The sequence below is a fragment of the Sorex araneus genome, chromosome 1, assembly GCF_027595985.1.
Source record: "Sorex araneus isolate mSorAra2 chromosome 1, mSorAra2.pri, whole genome shotgun sequence".
Taxonomy (NCBI): Eukaryota; Metazoa; Chordata; class Mammalia; order Eulipotyphla; family Soricidae; genus Sorex; species Sorex araneus.
In genome coordinates, this window is record NC_073302.1 from 22766290 (window position 1) to 22781978 (window position 15689).

The 15689-nt window shown below is 43.1% G+C and overlaps 1 protein-coding gene across 3 annotated transcripts in view; it reads left to right on the forward strand.

Moving 5' to 3' along the window:
* Positions 1 to 504: 504 nt before the first annotated feature.
* PTBP3 (polypyrimidine tract binding protein 3) overlaps positions 505 to 15689 on the forward strand; it is an 87576-nt gene continuing 72391 nt past the window's right edge. The window contains exons 1-2 of one of the 3 annotated variants that reach the window (XM_055121896.1): positions 594 to 714; positions 4043 to 4076. In XM_055121896.1, coding sequence (XP_054977871.1) covers positions 707 to 714; positions 4043 to 4076 — 42 coding nt within the window. In that variant the 5' untranslated portion in view covers positions 594 to 706. Of the gene's footprint in view, positions 715 to 1187; positions 1200 to 4042; positions 4077 to 15689 lie in introns of those variants that run through there. The other 2 variants (XM_055121904.1, XM_055121911.1) reach the window with 2 other exon arrangements.

Sequence of the window (15689 nt, forward strand, 5' to 3'; positions counted from 1 at the left end):
CAGCCCTCACCCCGGGCTGTCCCAGCTTCATCCCGGCGACACCTAACGGGCCCACCCGGGGGTCCCGGGGCGCCGCGCCCACCCGGGGCCCCGCCGGCGCCGTCCTGGGACACTCCTACTTACTCTCGGGACTCGGGTCCCCACCTCTTCCCCCGCTGCTAGAGGGCGGTGTCCAGGTCAGGCCACCTTTAGGCGGAGAACCCGGAAGGCCAGCAGGAGCCCACGGGACGGCGGGTGGGGCGGAGAGAGGCGCGGAGCACAAGGCGCGCGCTCCCGCGGACGCCCGAGCGGCGCGCGGGGGTGGGGGGGGGCTGGGGGAGCGCGCGGGGCGGGGACGCGCGCGCGCGCGCCCCGGGGCCCCCGGGAGGCGGAGTCGCCGGCCCCCCGGCAGGAAGAGGGCGCCCTGGAGCCGAGGCGGAGGGCGCGCGCGGGCGGGGCCGAGGGCCGGGCGGCGGCGCGGAGGGGCGGGCGCAGGCGAGGCGGGGACGCGCTTGCGGGCTGGGGAAGGCGGGGGCGCGGCGGTGGCGGGAGCGTCCCTGGTCTCCGCCCCTGTTTCCCACTCTCCTTCCACCGCCGACCGGCCGGGGCTCGGGAGCCGCGCCGCTCGCCCGCGCCCGGGGCCGCCCTGCCGCCTTCGCCGCTTCCGTGCGCCCGCGGCGAGCCCGTCCGTCCCCCCCGCCGCCCGGTGCGCTGCTCCGTCTGGGCCATGGATGGGTAAGCGCTCGGCGGGAGCTGCGCTCGCCCCGCTTCCTCTCCCCTCCGGGGCGCGCCGCGTCGACGCCGGGGCCAGAACGGGGCGCGGCGGCGCCGAGCGAGCCCGTCGGCGGGGCTTCCGGGGGCGCCTCCTCGGGGAGCCCCGAGTCGCGGGTGTGTGTGCGCGCGCGCGCGCGTGTGTGTGTGTGTGCAAGGGGGGCCCGGGGGGAGTCCGCCGTCTCTTCTCTCTCCCCTTTTTCTTTTCTTTCCCCCCCTCCCGTCTCCCGGACGCCCGTTTGCCCCCTCGCGCGGCGCCCGGGGGTCTGAGCGGGGGAGCGGCGGGGGGCGCCGGGGCGCAGGGGAGCGGGGGGTCCGCCCTCGGCCCGGGCGTGCGGGGCGCCCTGCCTTCCCGACACTTCCTCTCAGAAAATGGTGCGCGGCGCCGGGGGAGGCGGAGGCGGCGCTCGGGGCGGGCGTCCTCCCGCTCGGGGAGTTGCTGTTTACCGGTGAGGTGGGGCGTGCGCTGGCGCGGGGCCCCGGCGGACGGCGGGGCGCGCGGGTCCGTACACGTCCGGGCGGGCGGCGCGCGGCTCCCGCGGCTCGCTCGCGGGGTCTGCGCGGGGAGCCGCCCCGACGGGGCAGCTCGCGGGGTGCGGGGCGGCTGCCCTCGGGGGTGGCGGGGGAAGGCCGTGGGCGTGTGCGGTCTCCTGGCGCCCACCCCCCCGCCCCCACCCCACCCCCACCCCCTGGAGCAACTTGCCGAATCCTTTCACTTGCCGCGTCTGCAAAAAAAAAAAAAGTGAAAAAAAGGGGGGGGCATTGGGGGGCGGCGTCCCCCGGGGCTTTCGAGCGCTCAGGGAAGTTAATGAGCTCCCGCGGCCAGAATCAAAAAAGATTTAGAGCCATCCTGGATCAGTATTTCTCGGGGGAGCGGGGTGCTGGTGGTGGGGTGGACCAGGGATTAGATAGAGGAAACGGGTCCTGTGACTGGTTTTTTGAATGACGGAAGGGAACGAGAGCGGGGCTGGGGTGAACGGAATTAAAAGATCGAGGTAGATGAGGTGCTTGCAGGAAAAAAAAAATTTATTTTAAATGTCCCGCTTAGTTGCAATCTGCAAATCCATTTACCTGTTTTGCAGTGTACATCGGAGGGGCTTTTTTTTTTTTCCTTCTTTTTTGGCTGTTTGCATGCTCTCGATGGCAAGATTTCCGTCCACTTGTTGGTTGCAAGAACGTGAGGAGCTGGCTTCCCCGAGAAACCGTGCACATGTTGCCGAGTAATGCTTGTTGCCTCGCTATGGAGTCCGGAAAGGCGGTGGAGTCAGTCCCGCAGTCCGCCTGCTTCCACCCTGTGAAAAATCTGGTGTATTGGGCGAACTCATGGCATTAGAATACAGTTTTAGGTTTCTAGCTGGGATGATAAGCTCAGTATTTACTCGAAGAAGCAATATTTTTTTTAAAAAAATTGTTTAATTGAAGCTTCTCTGCCAGCACTGTTGAAAGCTCAATTCACATGACCGTATTCAGTTGAACCTTACCTGTGTGTGTTGCAAAATTTCGTTGTTTTAATAACTGGTGTAACTCTGCCAGTGTTTCGATTCAGGAAGGCGGTAAAATTCGTGTTGCATTCCAAGGAGTCAATTATCGCTGAGCTGCTTATTTGAGGAGTGGTAGTAGTTCTTTTTTTTTTTTTTTTTTTTGGTCTCGGGGCTAGTTGTCTTGGTTGTGAACTCCTGGACAACTGAAGTGCAGACTTAACTCTTTTGCAAAGTGTTTAACAAGTTAACCCTCTCTTCAACCTTTAACCCTCTCTTCAACCTGTGGTTTTAAAGCGAATAGTTTGTTAAAAGTAAAGGGAACTCACAGCATACGACAAAAGTAACTGAGATTTGGAGAAAAATACGATGGTTATCAGGGGAAGGAGGTGGGAGGAATGGATATCTGGGTTCAGTTTAGTAGTAAATGACACTGAAAGCTTCGTGGGGGGTGTGTGTGTGCTATACATACATCTCCAGGTTATGAAGGGGGACTCCCAGATATTATTATCATGCCAATAATAAAACAATAAAGATCATATTAAAGAATCAGTTTATTGTTTTCAGTATGTGGGGGGGAAAGAAGGCATGAGGAAAGGTAAGTTCATTTGGGAGCTTAAAGTAGGACTTTGTTTCACTTTTTGCATCATAACCAATACCATAATTTCTAGATTTATTTTTAATGCACACAATAAAGGATTATTACATGTCAATTCCAGAAAAATTAATTTTAAGTTCCATCTCTAATCTGCATGCATGATTATTTCAAACACTTTTCATCATTATTCAGTCATAAATTTGTATGTTAAATAATACAGGTTATTTTATTTTATTAGTATTGGATTGGGGGATTTTGGACACACAGGGTCTGTGCTGGGGGTGGCCTTGGGTAGTACCCATGAAGTGCCCTCTGAGATGTAACCTTGACCTTCTCTCCAGGCAGCCCATTGAGCTGTCTTTCCCAGCCCAGGACACTAGGTTCTTAACAATGTATACAGTTTAGTTGTAACTTTGTTTTAGGAGATAGGGAGACAAACAATTGAAGACAGTTTATTGTGAGTTAGAAGAGACAGATTTTTGTTCAGCTGAACTTTGAAGGTTTTACCTTAATTTACATGGTTTTGAACTTTTTGTTTTCAGGAAGCTTGTTAAATTTCTGTATATCCCACAGTCAAAATAGTCCTTTCTTTTTTTTCTGGATCGTTAACAAACTACCAGTCACAGTATCATTCTAGTTCCTTCTTAGATCCCCATTGCATTTATGCAGCTGTGTATGTGCTAATTTCTTACTAAGATAATCTTGCTTAGCCACAGTTTTGATGTAGAATTTTTCAGTAAAGCAAATCAGAAACTTTTGATATCTTGAAATCTGACATATTTTAGTTGTGAGAGACTAGATCATTTTGGGTAGTAAATGAAAATTTTAGATACCTTCTTCCTTAAGATCTCATTAGTTTCATTTAAAATTGATTATATCAGTGAATTAAATGAATATATGTTAATGATTTTAAGTTTGGGGTTTGGATTGGTTAGGGATAAATAGATAAACATTTATTGAGGCACAACTATACATTTCTAAATACTGAAAGAATTTGATTTGTTTCTGACATTGCTATTAAAGTTTTGTTTTGACAACTTTGCTGTTGCTAGACTGTCCTATCACTTTTCTTTTTATTAACATTTCACAACTCATCACATTCTTATTTTTATTATTTAACATAAAGCTTTTTCTTTTCTCTTTGATCTTATCTGTCGTTTTAAAACTTGTTCTCTAACTTTGTTTTCCATTTTCTCTTTTTACTTTCTCCATACAGTGTTGTTACAGATCTTATAGCAGTCGGTTTGAAGGTAGGAATCTTTTACTATCCTTTCATAAACATTTTAAAATCTTAGTTTTGGCGTCATTTTTCCAATGGTGAAGTCATCTCACCTGCTATGAAATTATGTTTTTTGTGTGATAATATGCTTTTATTTTTATTTATTCATCTTCAAAATAAGTAGACCTGTAGCTAATTTTGGATTTTGCATATTTATAAAGAAGGGCTGTCCTATTATCCTCTGCATTTAAAATGTGAAGAAAAAACTTAACCCACAGTTTTTCTTGAACTGTCATTGTTTTGTTTTAGCATTTAAGTATAACCCAGTCTGATCTGTGTTCTGATCATGTCATTTCTTATATCTTCTTTTGGATGTGTTTATAACTACTAAAATAATACTACCAGCTAAAGTTTCTACTTAGTGCTGTTTTATATGTATTTCCACTTGTCATTATAACAGTTCTTCAAGGTGGGTATTAATAATCTCATTTTAGAGATGAAAAATTAGGCTCAGAAAGTTTGGTTTAGATACACCAAAGTTAAACCTACATATACTGACTGCAGTTTCAAACCCTGACCTTTCTCCCCCATTATACCTAATTTTTAGTCATAAGGGTTCTATCTGAATGGTGAATGGCAGGAAAGTGGAATAATAAATATTTTATGGTAGTGGTTTTTCTGTTATCATTTCAGTTTTTTTAGTGTTTGAGTTAGTCTTTTATTAGAATCTCAAATTAAAATCAGGATTAAAAAAAAAGAAGATTTAGGGGCTGGAGCAATAGCACATCGGGTAGGGTGTTTACCTTGCATGCGGCCAACCCAGGTTCGATTCCCAGCATCCCATATGGTCCCCTGAGCACCGCCAGGAGTAATTCCTGAGTGCAGAGCCAGGAATAACCCCTGTGCATCGACCGGTGTGACCCAAAAAGCAAAAAAGAAAAAAATTAAAAAATTAAAAACGAAGATTTAAATCATGGGGCTTTAAATTTTTGATGGGTTTGCTCTAAGAATTTGCTCTTTGATAGGGCTGAGAATTTAGTTCTAGAAGCCACTTTTGGAAATGTACTAGAGTACTGATTACTGTAGAAAATAGTAAAAAACGTAAAAATTCACGCTTATTGTTTTTTCATAAACTAGTTCTACCACTTTCAGCCCACCACTCTTCTTATCAACAATTTTTAACACTTTTGCAATTTGGTTTTGGGAGTTGGTGATGGTATTCATATTCTGAAAATGCCTTAAAAGTCCTGAACCTAATAGAACATGTGAGATAAACCTAAAGATGTCCAAAATTAAAACAGCTAGGAACTACTGCTTATTTTAGTTTTTGTTTTGTCCTTGAAATTGAGTGAAATTAGCTTGCACTGGCAAACTTTGAACACTGTAAATGGTGAAGCTTCTTTTTGATATATTTAATTAGTTTTAGATAACCAAAAAGAAAAAAAAGACATGAACCTTAGAAACTAGATATGCAGGCGCAGCCATATCTAAAGTTGCTCTTGGTGTCTCTTTAGGTGCCTCTGAAGGAATATAATCAGTGTTCCTTTATCAGAAGTGTAATTTATGATTCTAGAGCTCTGGGGAAAATAAATGTATGTGACATTTTAAAAATTTACCTTTTTGGACTTAGGGAATTTTGCTTGAAGAACTAGCCTGCATCGTGTGTGTGTGTGTGTGTGTGTGTGTGTGTGTGTGTAATATATCATAATGATAACTGAAAGAAAAATGCAAGTATCAGGTAGCACTATAGCACTGTTGTCCCATTGTTCATTGATTTGCTCAAGCGGGCATCAGTAACGTCTCCATTGTGAGACTTGATACTGTTTTTGGCATATTGAATACGCCACGGGGAGCTTGCCAGGCTCTGCCATGCGGGTGGGATACTCTTGGTAGCTTGCTGGGCTCTTCAAGAGGGATGGAGGAATCGAACCCGGGTCGGCCGCGTGCAAGGCAAATGCCTTATCCACTTTGCCAAGTATTAGGTATAGGAATCAATTTGAATATCCAATTTGAAATTTCCAACCATCTGTTAGGCAGCAGCTATTATTAAGATAATGAAGATCTGGTCTTATTCTGCAGAAAAATAAATTGATTACCTCATTAACTAGATCTATATTTCTATAGGCAAACATTGTAAAGATCTGTAGAATTATTTATTAAAAAACAAATTTAAAGGGCTGGAGAGATAGTACAGGGAGTAGTTTGTTTGTCTTGCATGTGGCTGACCTGGGTCTCATCCCAGGCATTACATATGGTCCTCTGAGCGTTACCAGGAATAACCACTGAGCATCTATGGGTGTGGCCCAAACCCTTCCCACTCAGCAACACCCCTCCCCGCCAAAAAAAGGGGAAATTTAAGATTGTCATACTTTTTTGGATTCCAACCCTGAAAGAGCTTAGTTATGCCTCATTTTCTAGATTATACAAGCTAAAATTTAAATTTTTCTAGAGTAGCAGGTTTTATTTTTCTGTATTTGTTCTTTGGGTATGGTGTTGTAACAGGTTAGCCAGTGTCAAGAATGGATTATGTATCATAACTTTCCTGAGTTCAGGAAGGTAATGTGGATTTTTAAAAAAGAGTTGACTGATGTAAGTTTGTGTAAATTAATGATCTAACCTTTGCAAACAAAGCTTTTCTCTTAGTTCTTGGAGCAATAAGAATTGAAAATATTCTTAAATTTGAAACTCTTTTTTTTTTTTTTTTTTTTTTGCTTTTGGGTTGCACCTGGCGATGCACAGGGATTACTCCTGGCTCTGCACTCAGGAACCACCCCTGGCGGTGCTCAGGGGACCACATGGGATGCTGGGATTCAAACCCGGGTCGGCCACGTGCAAGGCAAATGCCCTACCCGCTGTGCTATCACTCCAGCCCCTGAAACTCATTCTAGAGAAAGAAAATAATTGTTTATAGAGATTAAATGATTACTTAGAATGACAGCAGGGATTTTTGGTATTTCCTTCACTTCTGTGTTTCCAGTGCTAGGTACTTAATAAGCCTTCAAAAATGTTTGATTAACAAATAGCACATTGTCACACAGGTTGCAAACATATGTTGGAACCTGAGTCTTCTAATTTTGCTAGTATTTTTTTCAACTAGGTATGGTTACTCTGTGGTGAGAGAATTAAATTTATTTTTTAAATTGGCATCTTACTAAAAACTATTTTTATCATAGCTTGTATAATACAGTTGCAGTAGTGTTCAAATTTATGGTATCGATGTACAGAGTTACTACATCGAACCACCATCCCCGTGGCCTTGACATTGCTCCATCATGAAGATAAGCAAACATTTTTAGGCAACTTAGAGTCACACTGCTTTTGAGGTTACTTATACCTAGTTGTATACTCTGCATGAAGGATTATCAGTATTTGAACCTTACCTAAATGAGAAAAAATTAGTTTTTGGTACTTCTCATGAAATATTTATTCCCTTATCCCCTCTCACATTTGAAATGCATTTTGATAAACAGTGAAAAGTATTTGCTATCCTTAATTTTTAATATAAATGAAGACCCAATTAGATGATCATGAGGAGTACTCGGCATGATTCAAAAACTTTAAATCAACAGGTAAAATAAAGGTGTCAACATTGTGGGTCATATTGTTTGAGTGTGTGTGTGTTTATATTTAAGTGTATTTGGAATGTTCAACATATTTAGGCAAATATGTAATGTATACGTAAACACACACACTCATTGGAAGGAGATTTAGGATCATACCTAGTGGTGGACGGGGCTTACTCCCAGCCCTGTGCTCAGGAATCACTCCTGGAGATATTCAGAGGACCCTGTGTATTGCCTGGGTTCAGACTGTCGTCAGCAGCCTGCAAGGCAAGCGCCCTACTTGTGGTTGGGTGCTTTTTTTTTTTTTTAATGAGCTCCAGTTCATAAAAAAATTACTATAGCTTGCCTAGTTTTTAAAATGGGAATGCAATGCAAGTACTCAGAAAATTCACTGCACACCCTGATGGTCGGCCATTTGAAAGTCAAGCACCTTACCGTCATACTGTCTTCCCCACTCCCCAGGTTATGTCTTAATATTATTCCCTGGTTTATGTTAAATGCAAATTTTTCTTATCTTCCTGTTTGTATTTAAAGTATAATAGTGATTGAAGCAAATTGGCTTTTCAATGGCTTGCAGTAAATGTTTTTTTCTTTCTGGGTTATTTTCCTATTATAAATGATCAAATAAGTATAAGAAAAATTAAAATTGTGTGAGGATTGTAATTGACTTCTAATAATTGTGTTATCTTTATAGAGAAAGAACAGTTTATATTAGTTAATTTTGAAGATCAGTTTTTCTATTTGTTAATCAGGACTTAGCAAACTTTAGTTTGTGGACCAAATCCAGCTTGCTACCTGGTTTTATAAATGCTTTTGTTGGAACATAGCCATGCTCATTGTTTCCATCTTGCCTCCATACTGTCATAATACAGTAGAAGAGTAGGGTAGTTGTAACAGAGATCATATGACTAGAAAGTGTAAAATATTTACTTTTGGTCCTTTAAAAGTTTGATGACTGCTCTGAGAGTAAAGACTAAAGGCCATTACTGTAAATCCTTTTTCTTTTAAACAACTGTGATTTACTTAGAGGAAACAGTCTGATCTCAAGGGTACAATGTAATAAAATTTGACCATGTATCTACCTTTGTTTCCTACTTAACAATCAGATCAGTTGGTCTTTATTTTAGAAGTGTAGAGGACCTAGTTGTGATTCCATCACCACGGATAAAGAGAAGAGTATAGTGGGTAAGGTGCTTCCCTTGCGTGCATCCTACCCGGATTCAATCCCTTGACCACTTTAAAATGTATTTTTTGTTTTGGGGCCACACCCTGCTCTGCTCAGAGCTTACTCCTGGCTCTCCACTCAGGGATCACTCCTGGAGGTGCTCAGGGGACCAATAGGGGTGGCCAGGAATAGAACCCTGGTTTGCTATGTGCAAGGCAAACACCCTACCCATCTACCCACTGTATTATCACTGGGGTCCCGTTGGCTACCTTTTTTGTTTTGTTTTGGGGCCACACCTGGTGGTGTTCAGGGGTTATTCCTAGCTCTGCACTCAGGAATCACTCCAGGTGGTGCTCAGGGACCATATGGGATGCTGGGAATCCGACCCAGGTTGCGCCATCCTCCCTGCTGTACTCCAGCCCCTGACCACTTATTTTTAATTTACATGTTACTTCGTGCCTAACTTCCTTATACAGCAAAATTATTTTAACTTCATTCATATTGTATGCATGTATCAGTAACTTTTTTCCCCGAGAGTATTCAATTATATTGCTGCACTCTAGTATTTAAGAATCCTTTCTCCTGTTGATGGATCTTTGCGTTCTTTCCAGGATGGACTATTATGAATAAAACTACTACAGACTTCTGTGTTTTGGGGTAGATGTATGTTCCAGTTTACCTTATGTTTAGGAGTAGGATTTGGTTAAGTATATGTTTAACTTTGTAATAAACTGTTGAGCTGCTTTATAAAATGCTGTATACCACTTTATACTCTGGCTCCACATCCCTGTCAGTACTCCGCATTGCTAGTTTTCACTTTAACTCTTCCAGGACATGTAATTAGTATATTTAGTGTCTCCACTTTAGTTTGCCTTGACCTGTTATCTCGTAGTTGTGCATACCCTATCATTGCTGCTTTACTGGTTACTTTTTTTTCCCCCCTTGGTTTTGGGGCCACCACCTTGCAGTAAACAAGGCTCTGCACTCAGAGATCATTCCTGGTGGGGCTCAGGGACATTATGTGCGGCTGGAGATTGAACCCAGGTCAGCCATGCACAGGGCAAGCGCCCTTCCTACTGTACTATCATTCCAGCCTGCCTATTCTTTTAAAATGGATTTTGTAGACAGTGCACAGGTCTTTTTTTAATCCACTTTTGACGAAGCTTTTAATTGGTGTATATATTCACATGTCAGGAGATAATTTAGTTGAATTAAAGTTTATTTGTTCATGAGTTTACTATTCATTGTCTTTTGTTTTTATTTTCTTCCTCTCATGTTTTGCTTTCTGATTTTAAACTTTTTGTTATATATAATTCCATTTATTTTCTCTCTTAATTATACTTTCTTTGATGTTGCAATAGGCACTTAAAATTCATTTAAGTCTCTAGAAAAAAATATTGTTTCATATGAAGTATTGGTTCTTTTTTTTGGGAGGGGGGGGCACACCTGATGCTGATTAGGAGTTATTCTTGGTTCCGTGCTCAGGGATCACTTCTGGCAAGTCTCAGGGGACCATCCGGGGTGCTGGGGATCGAGTCCAGTTCAGGCATGTGCAAGGCTAGTGTCCAATAGCCAGCATACTATCTCTTCAACCCAGTATGAGTTCCTTTAATAGAACATCCCTTAAATTTTTTGAGATATCACTTTTTTAATAGACTATCGTTACAGTTCTATTTAACTGTTACTTGTTAATGTACGTGTGTAGAGGAAAGATACAGGCATCTATAATGTTAACTATTTTATGCATTCATTGTCATTTTGATTTCAAAATAACTTCTGATAAAAGTGTGCTACTGTATTTTGTTCTTAGAAGTAAATCGCTGTGGGCCGTCCACATTTCAGGGGAGGTAGCAACCTGGGCTTCATGTTCAGGGAGAGAGATCCTTCAAGACTAGAGGTTTTCTTACCATGCCAGAAGAAAAACTGTTGCGTGATAGAGTTAAAATACATTCAGCTTTACCAGTAAATTCTGGATTACTGAGTAGCAATGTATGAGTTATTATTGTAAATTCTAACCGACATTCAGGTCATTTGGCCTTAGGTATTTTTCAGTGTAATTATTTAAAGCTCTAAGTTTCCCTCAGATTGAACTTTACCTGCATCCCAAAGATAATTTGTTTCCACTTTCATTCCTTTGTTAAACCTCAGCAAAGCAGAGGAAAAAATAAGTAAGCTAAGAAAAAAATTTACCTGTTCCTTGAAAGGCAACCTCTCAGATAAATAAAACTGACACAAGTTGGGAAGTATTCCCTTCTCCTTGTTAAAAAATTTGTTTAAGACTGGTATTATTCCTTCCTTAAGGGTTTCATTGAATTCATTATTATCTGTGGGTGCATTTTCTTTGTGGGTAGGTTTTTAATTATGAATTCAGTTTAATTAAAAGATAATGTGGGCGTGGGTTTCCTGGTACCACATGGATTTCTGGGCAGAGCTAGATGTACCCCTAGTAGCTTCTGAACAACAAATCCTGAGGCCCACCCTGTGTGGCCAAGAATCATCAAGGAAGTGTCATGCCGCTTTTCCCCTTTGACAGACTAGTGTACGGTTGAATTTGGGAGGGATCTTTAAGTTTGCTTGGGTTTATTTTGTTTGTTTCTTGTTATATGATCATACCTACCCAGTCATTGTGCTTAGGGCTAACTCTTGGCTCTGTGGTCAGGGGTCACTCCTGGTGGTGCTTGGGGTACCCTAGTTGGTGCCAGGGATCAAACTGTAGTCTGCTGCAAAGCAGGCAAGCAGCTTACTTCCTGTCCTGTCCTGTCCTGTCCTGCTCTCTAGCCCCAGATTTTTTAAAAAAGTTTCTTTGGCTGCATTCCATTCTTTTTTTTTTTTGCTTTTTGGGTCACACCCGGCAATGCACAGAGGTTACTCCTGGCTCTGCACTCAGGAATCACCCCTGGCGGTGCTCAGGGGACCATATGGGATGCTGGGAATCGAACCCGGGTCGGCCGCATGCAAGGCAAACGCCCTACCTGCTGTGCTATTGCTCCAGCCCCTCCATTCTTTTTTTTTTTTTTTTTTTGCTTTGTGGGTCACAGCTGGCAATGCACAGGGGTTATTCCTGGTTCTGCACTCAGGAATCACCCCTGGTGGTGCTCAGAGGACCATATGGGATACTGAAATTCGAACCCAGGTCGGCCGCGTGCAAGGCAGACTCCCTACCTGCTGTACTATTGCTACAGCCCCTCCATTCATTTTAATGAGCTGACTCTTTATTTTTACTTAGATCGTAATTCTTGCTCTGTGAGAAAATATTTTGTGTGCAAGTATGGTGTACGAGTATGGAGTTGGGGAAGGAACTAGGGATGACTGTAAGCAAGGCAAAACTTCTTAACATATGTACTATCCCTCCAATCCCAATTGATATTTTCTTGGTAATACCAGGAATTGAACCCAGAACCTCACCCATGCAAGACAATTGCTGTATCACTGAGCCACATCCCCAACCCTGCGTTATGTATCTTTTTTTTTTTTTTTTTTTTTTGCTTTTTGGGTCACACCCAGCAATGCACAGGGGTCATTCCTGGCTCATGCACTCAGGAATTACCCCTGGCGGTGCTCAGGGGACCATATGGGATGCTGGGATTCGAACCCGGGTCAGCCGCGTGCAAGGTAAACGCCCTACCCGCTGTGCTATCACTCCAGCCCCTGCGTTATATATCTTGAATGTCAGTTATTAGAGCATTCAAGTGTAAGAATGTTAAAAGTTTCTTGATGTTTTTTACCATTTGAAATACATACACACATATATTACACACACACACATACACATACACAAATCATAATAGATCCTAAAGTCCAATTTGTCTGATACTAATGCTCTTACCCTGCTTTTTTTCTTCTTTCCCCTCCCCATTCTGCTTTGGTTCTTTGGGCCATACTTGATGGTGATCATGTGTCACTCTGGTGGGGCTCAAGGGACCATGTGTGGTGTCAGTGATTGAATCTAGAATGGCCAGGTACAAGGCAGACACAAGTCCTATCTATTCTACTCTCTCCAACCCTGTTTGACTTACAATTAGCATTTTCATAGTGTATATTTTTTGCATTCCTTATCTATTTCAGTCTGTCAGAATTTAAAATTCAGCATGTCCTGAACTAAAATAATTTTGGTTCCTGATGTTGATGACCAAAAATTTCTGTTCTGCACCGTCTGTGTGGAGTTTGCACATTCTTCCCATATCTGTGTGAATTTTTTCCTTGGTACTCCAGTTTCCTCCCAAATTCCAAAGATGTGCATCTTAGTTTAATTGACTTATCTTAGTTGCCTCAGTATGAGTGCGTGTTTGTGGGGGCTGAACAGAGCTATAGTACAGTGGGTTACCGTTGTGTGTTCCAGTGGGTTAACTTGCCTTACCTGTGATACCACATTAAGTCTCTGATACCACATATGGTCCACTGAGCACAGCTTGGGGCCTAAAAACTAGAAAGGAAAAAAAAAGATAGACAATGGAGATAACAAATGAGATGGTAGGCTTAAATAAGCTTAAATAATTAGATCCCAGAACTGTCCTGCATTTCCTGCTTTGCTCAGTGTGTTAAAACTGATTTGCCACGTTGTAAACTTATGAAAGTCATATATATATATATGTCTCCTATTATCAGTTATCACACAGTATTGGAAGTAGATCCTTCATTTCCTCAATTAGGCCTGGACGCGATTCCAGTCTGTGAGTGACTCTTAGTCAGTAGACCTAACTAAATCATGCCCAGATTTCCCACTCAAATTTAGTTAGAAAATTTGATTTGGGGGAGGTATTTTTTGCATTATCTCTAGGCTTCGTTTTTAAATTAAGTCTATTTCCCAAAAAAGTTTATAACATGTTCCTGTGCATGGGGAAAAAAAAAAACAATCTGATGAGGCTTCATATACCTGTGAATATTTTTAGGCAAGAAGGAATCTATCGTTTCAGGGAGAGGAGTTTGGCCACATCTGGCAGTGCTCAGGGATGACTCCTGACTATGCAGGGATCACGGCTGTTGGAGCTCAGGGATTCGTGATGCCAGGGATAGACCCCAGGTATCTGTGTGCTAGACGAAACAGCTTTTAACCCGGTCATCATTATATCAAATGGTATTTCTAAACAGGGGATAAATTAGTTTTGAGGAAGAATGCTAATTCTAAGGACAGTGTGGGAAGAGAGAAAGGAAGGGAGGGGAGGGAAGAAGAGAGGAGAAGACAGAAAGTAAAGGACATTTGAGCTCTCTACAGGACATGTGCACCTGCAGGGTGGAGCACCGTGTAAAAGCTCACACACCCAGAGTTGGGATGCCGGCAGCCCCACAGTGGACTGCACCCAAATGATTCATTTTGAGGCTATAATTAGGAGGGTACACCCACACCGCCATGTTGCTGACAGAGAGACGGCCCAACGTCACATCTCCAGAAGAACATGGTACTGCCGAATCTTCCCAGGTAGACTGGTCAGGGCTGAGAACATTGGGACCTCCTTGGAATGGGGGCTGGCAGATTTTCCTTTCAGCCTGAAGGCACATGAACCCAAAGTCAGACCCTACACCCTCCAACATAGAAATGGCCCAGCGCCGCCACTGAACCTCATCAAACTGTCAAGCCACCAAATTGTTCCAGATCCGTAGCTCCTGGACCACACGGCTGGATGCCTGCAAATTCCATAGTACTGTCAGCCCTGTGGAATTACAGTACATCTGATCCAAGTGTTGCATAGAAGACCACCAAGCTCAGGGGCTGGAGTGATAGCACAGCAGGTAGGGCATTTGCCTTGCACACGGCCGACCCAGGTTCGATTCCCAGTGTCCCTTATAGTCCCCCGAGCACTGCCAATAGGAATTCCTGAGTGCATGAGCCAGGAGTAACTCTTGTACATCGCCGGCTGTGACCCTTTCCCCCCAAAAAAGAAGACCACCAAGCTCAGTGAGAATAAGCTCAACAATAATACCAACCAAGCTCAACAATAGCAGAAAACTCACAAGCACTTACTGGCCCAGTAGATCCTCAGTGACTTTACTAACATCACTGAGATATAACAATTATAACTGAGATGCAACAGTGATAACAAACTGGCTCTTTTCGTTCTAAGTTTCGATTATTTTATTTGCCTTTGTGTGGTAACGAACAATATGAAGTGAATTTGTTGGTGCCTGCAAGGGGGCAGGCTAAGGTGATGGGCGGAAAAGTGGGGACATTGGTGAAGAGAAGGGCACACTGTGGTGGGATTGGTGGTGGCATTTGGTCTTGAACAGTTAATGATGGAAACAACAGTATTATGAACAACTTTATAAATCATGGTATTATAATAAAAAATTTTCAATTATGAGGGTAGAATTTTAGGCATTCATGGACCGAGAGATCTTATCTTCTTTTCCCGGTTACTTACTTAAGGATCTTACTTAAGGATCTGTTTCTGCAAAATTATAAAGTAAACTGAGTACAAGTACTGCAGAAGTTTGGCAAAAAGTTGAGTCAATTCAAAAGAAAAGAGTAAGGAAGGCTCAGGTTAATTTCTTTTTTTAAGATTCATTTTAGGGGCTGGAGAGATAGCACAGCAGGTAGGGCGTTTGCCTTGCACACAGCTGACCAGGCTCGATTCCCAGCATCCCATATGGTCCCTTGAGCATGACCAGGGGTAATTCCTGAGTGCAAAGCCAGGAGTAACCCTTTGCATTGCCAGGTGTGACCCAAAAAGCAAAAAAAAAAAAAAAAGATTCATTTTATTTTTAAAAGTTGTTCACAATAATTTGTTACATCTAACATTCCAAAACTAATCCTACCACCATTACACCTACCCACCACGATACTTTGAATATTTCCACCCAGCCCCCAAAGCAGGACCTAAATACCTGAATACCAAAACTTCGTATTGCTTGTTATGAATAACCCGCTAAAAGTGATCCAAAAAAGTTTCCCTAGAGGAAAGTGTGTGAAGATTGTTGCATC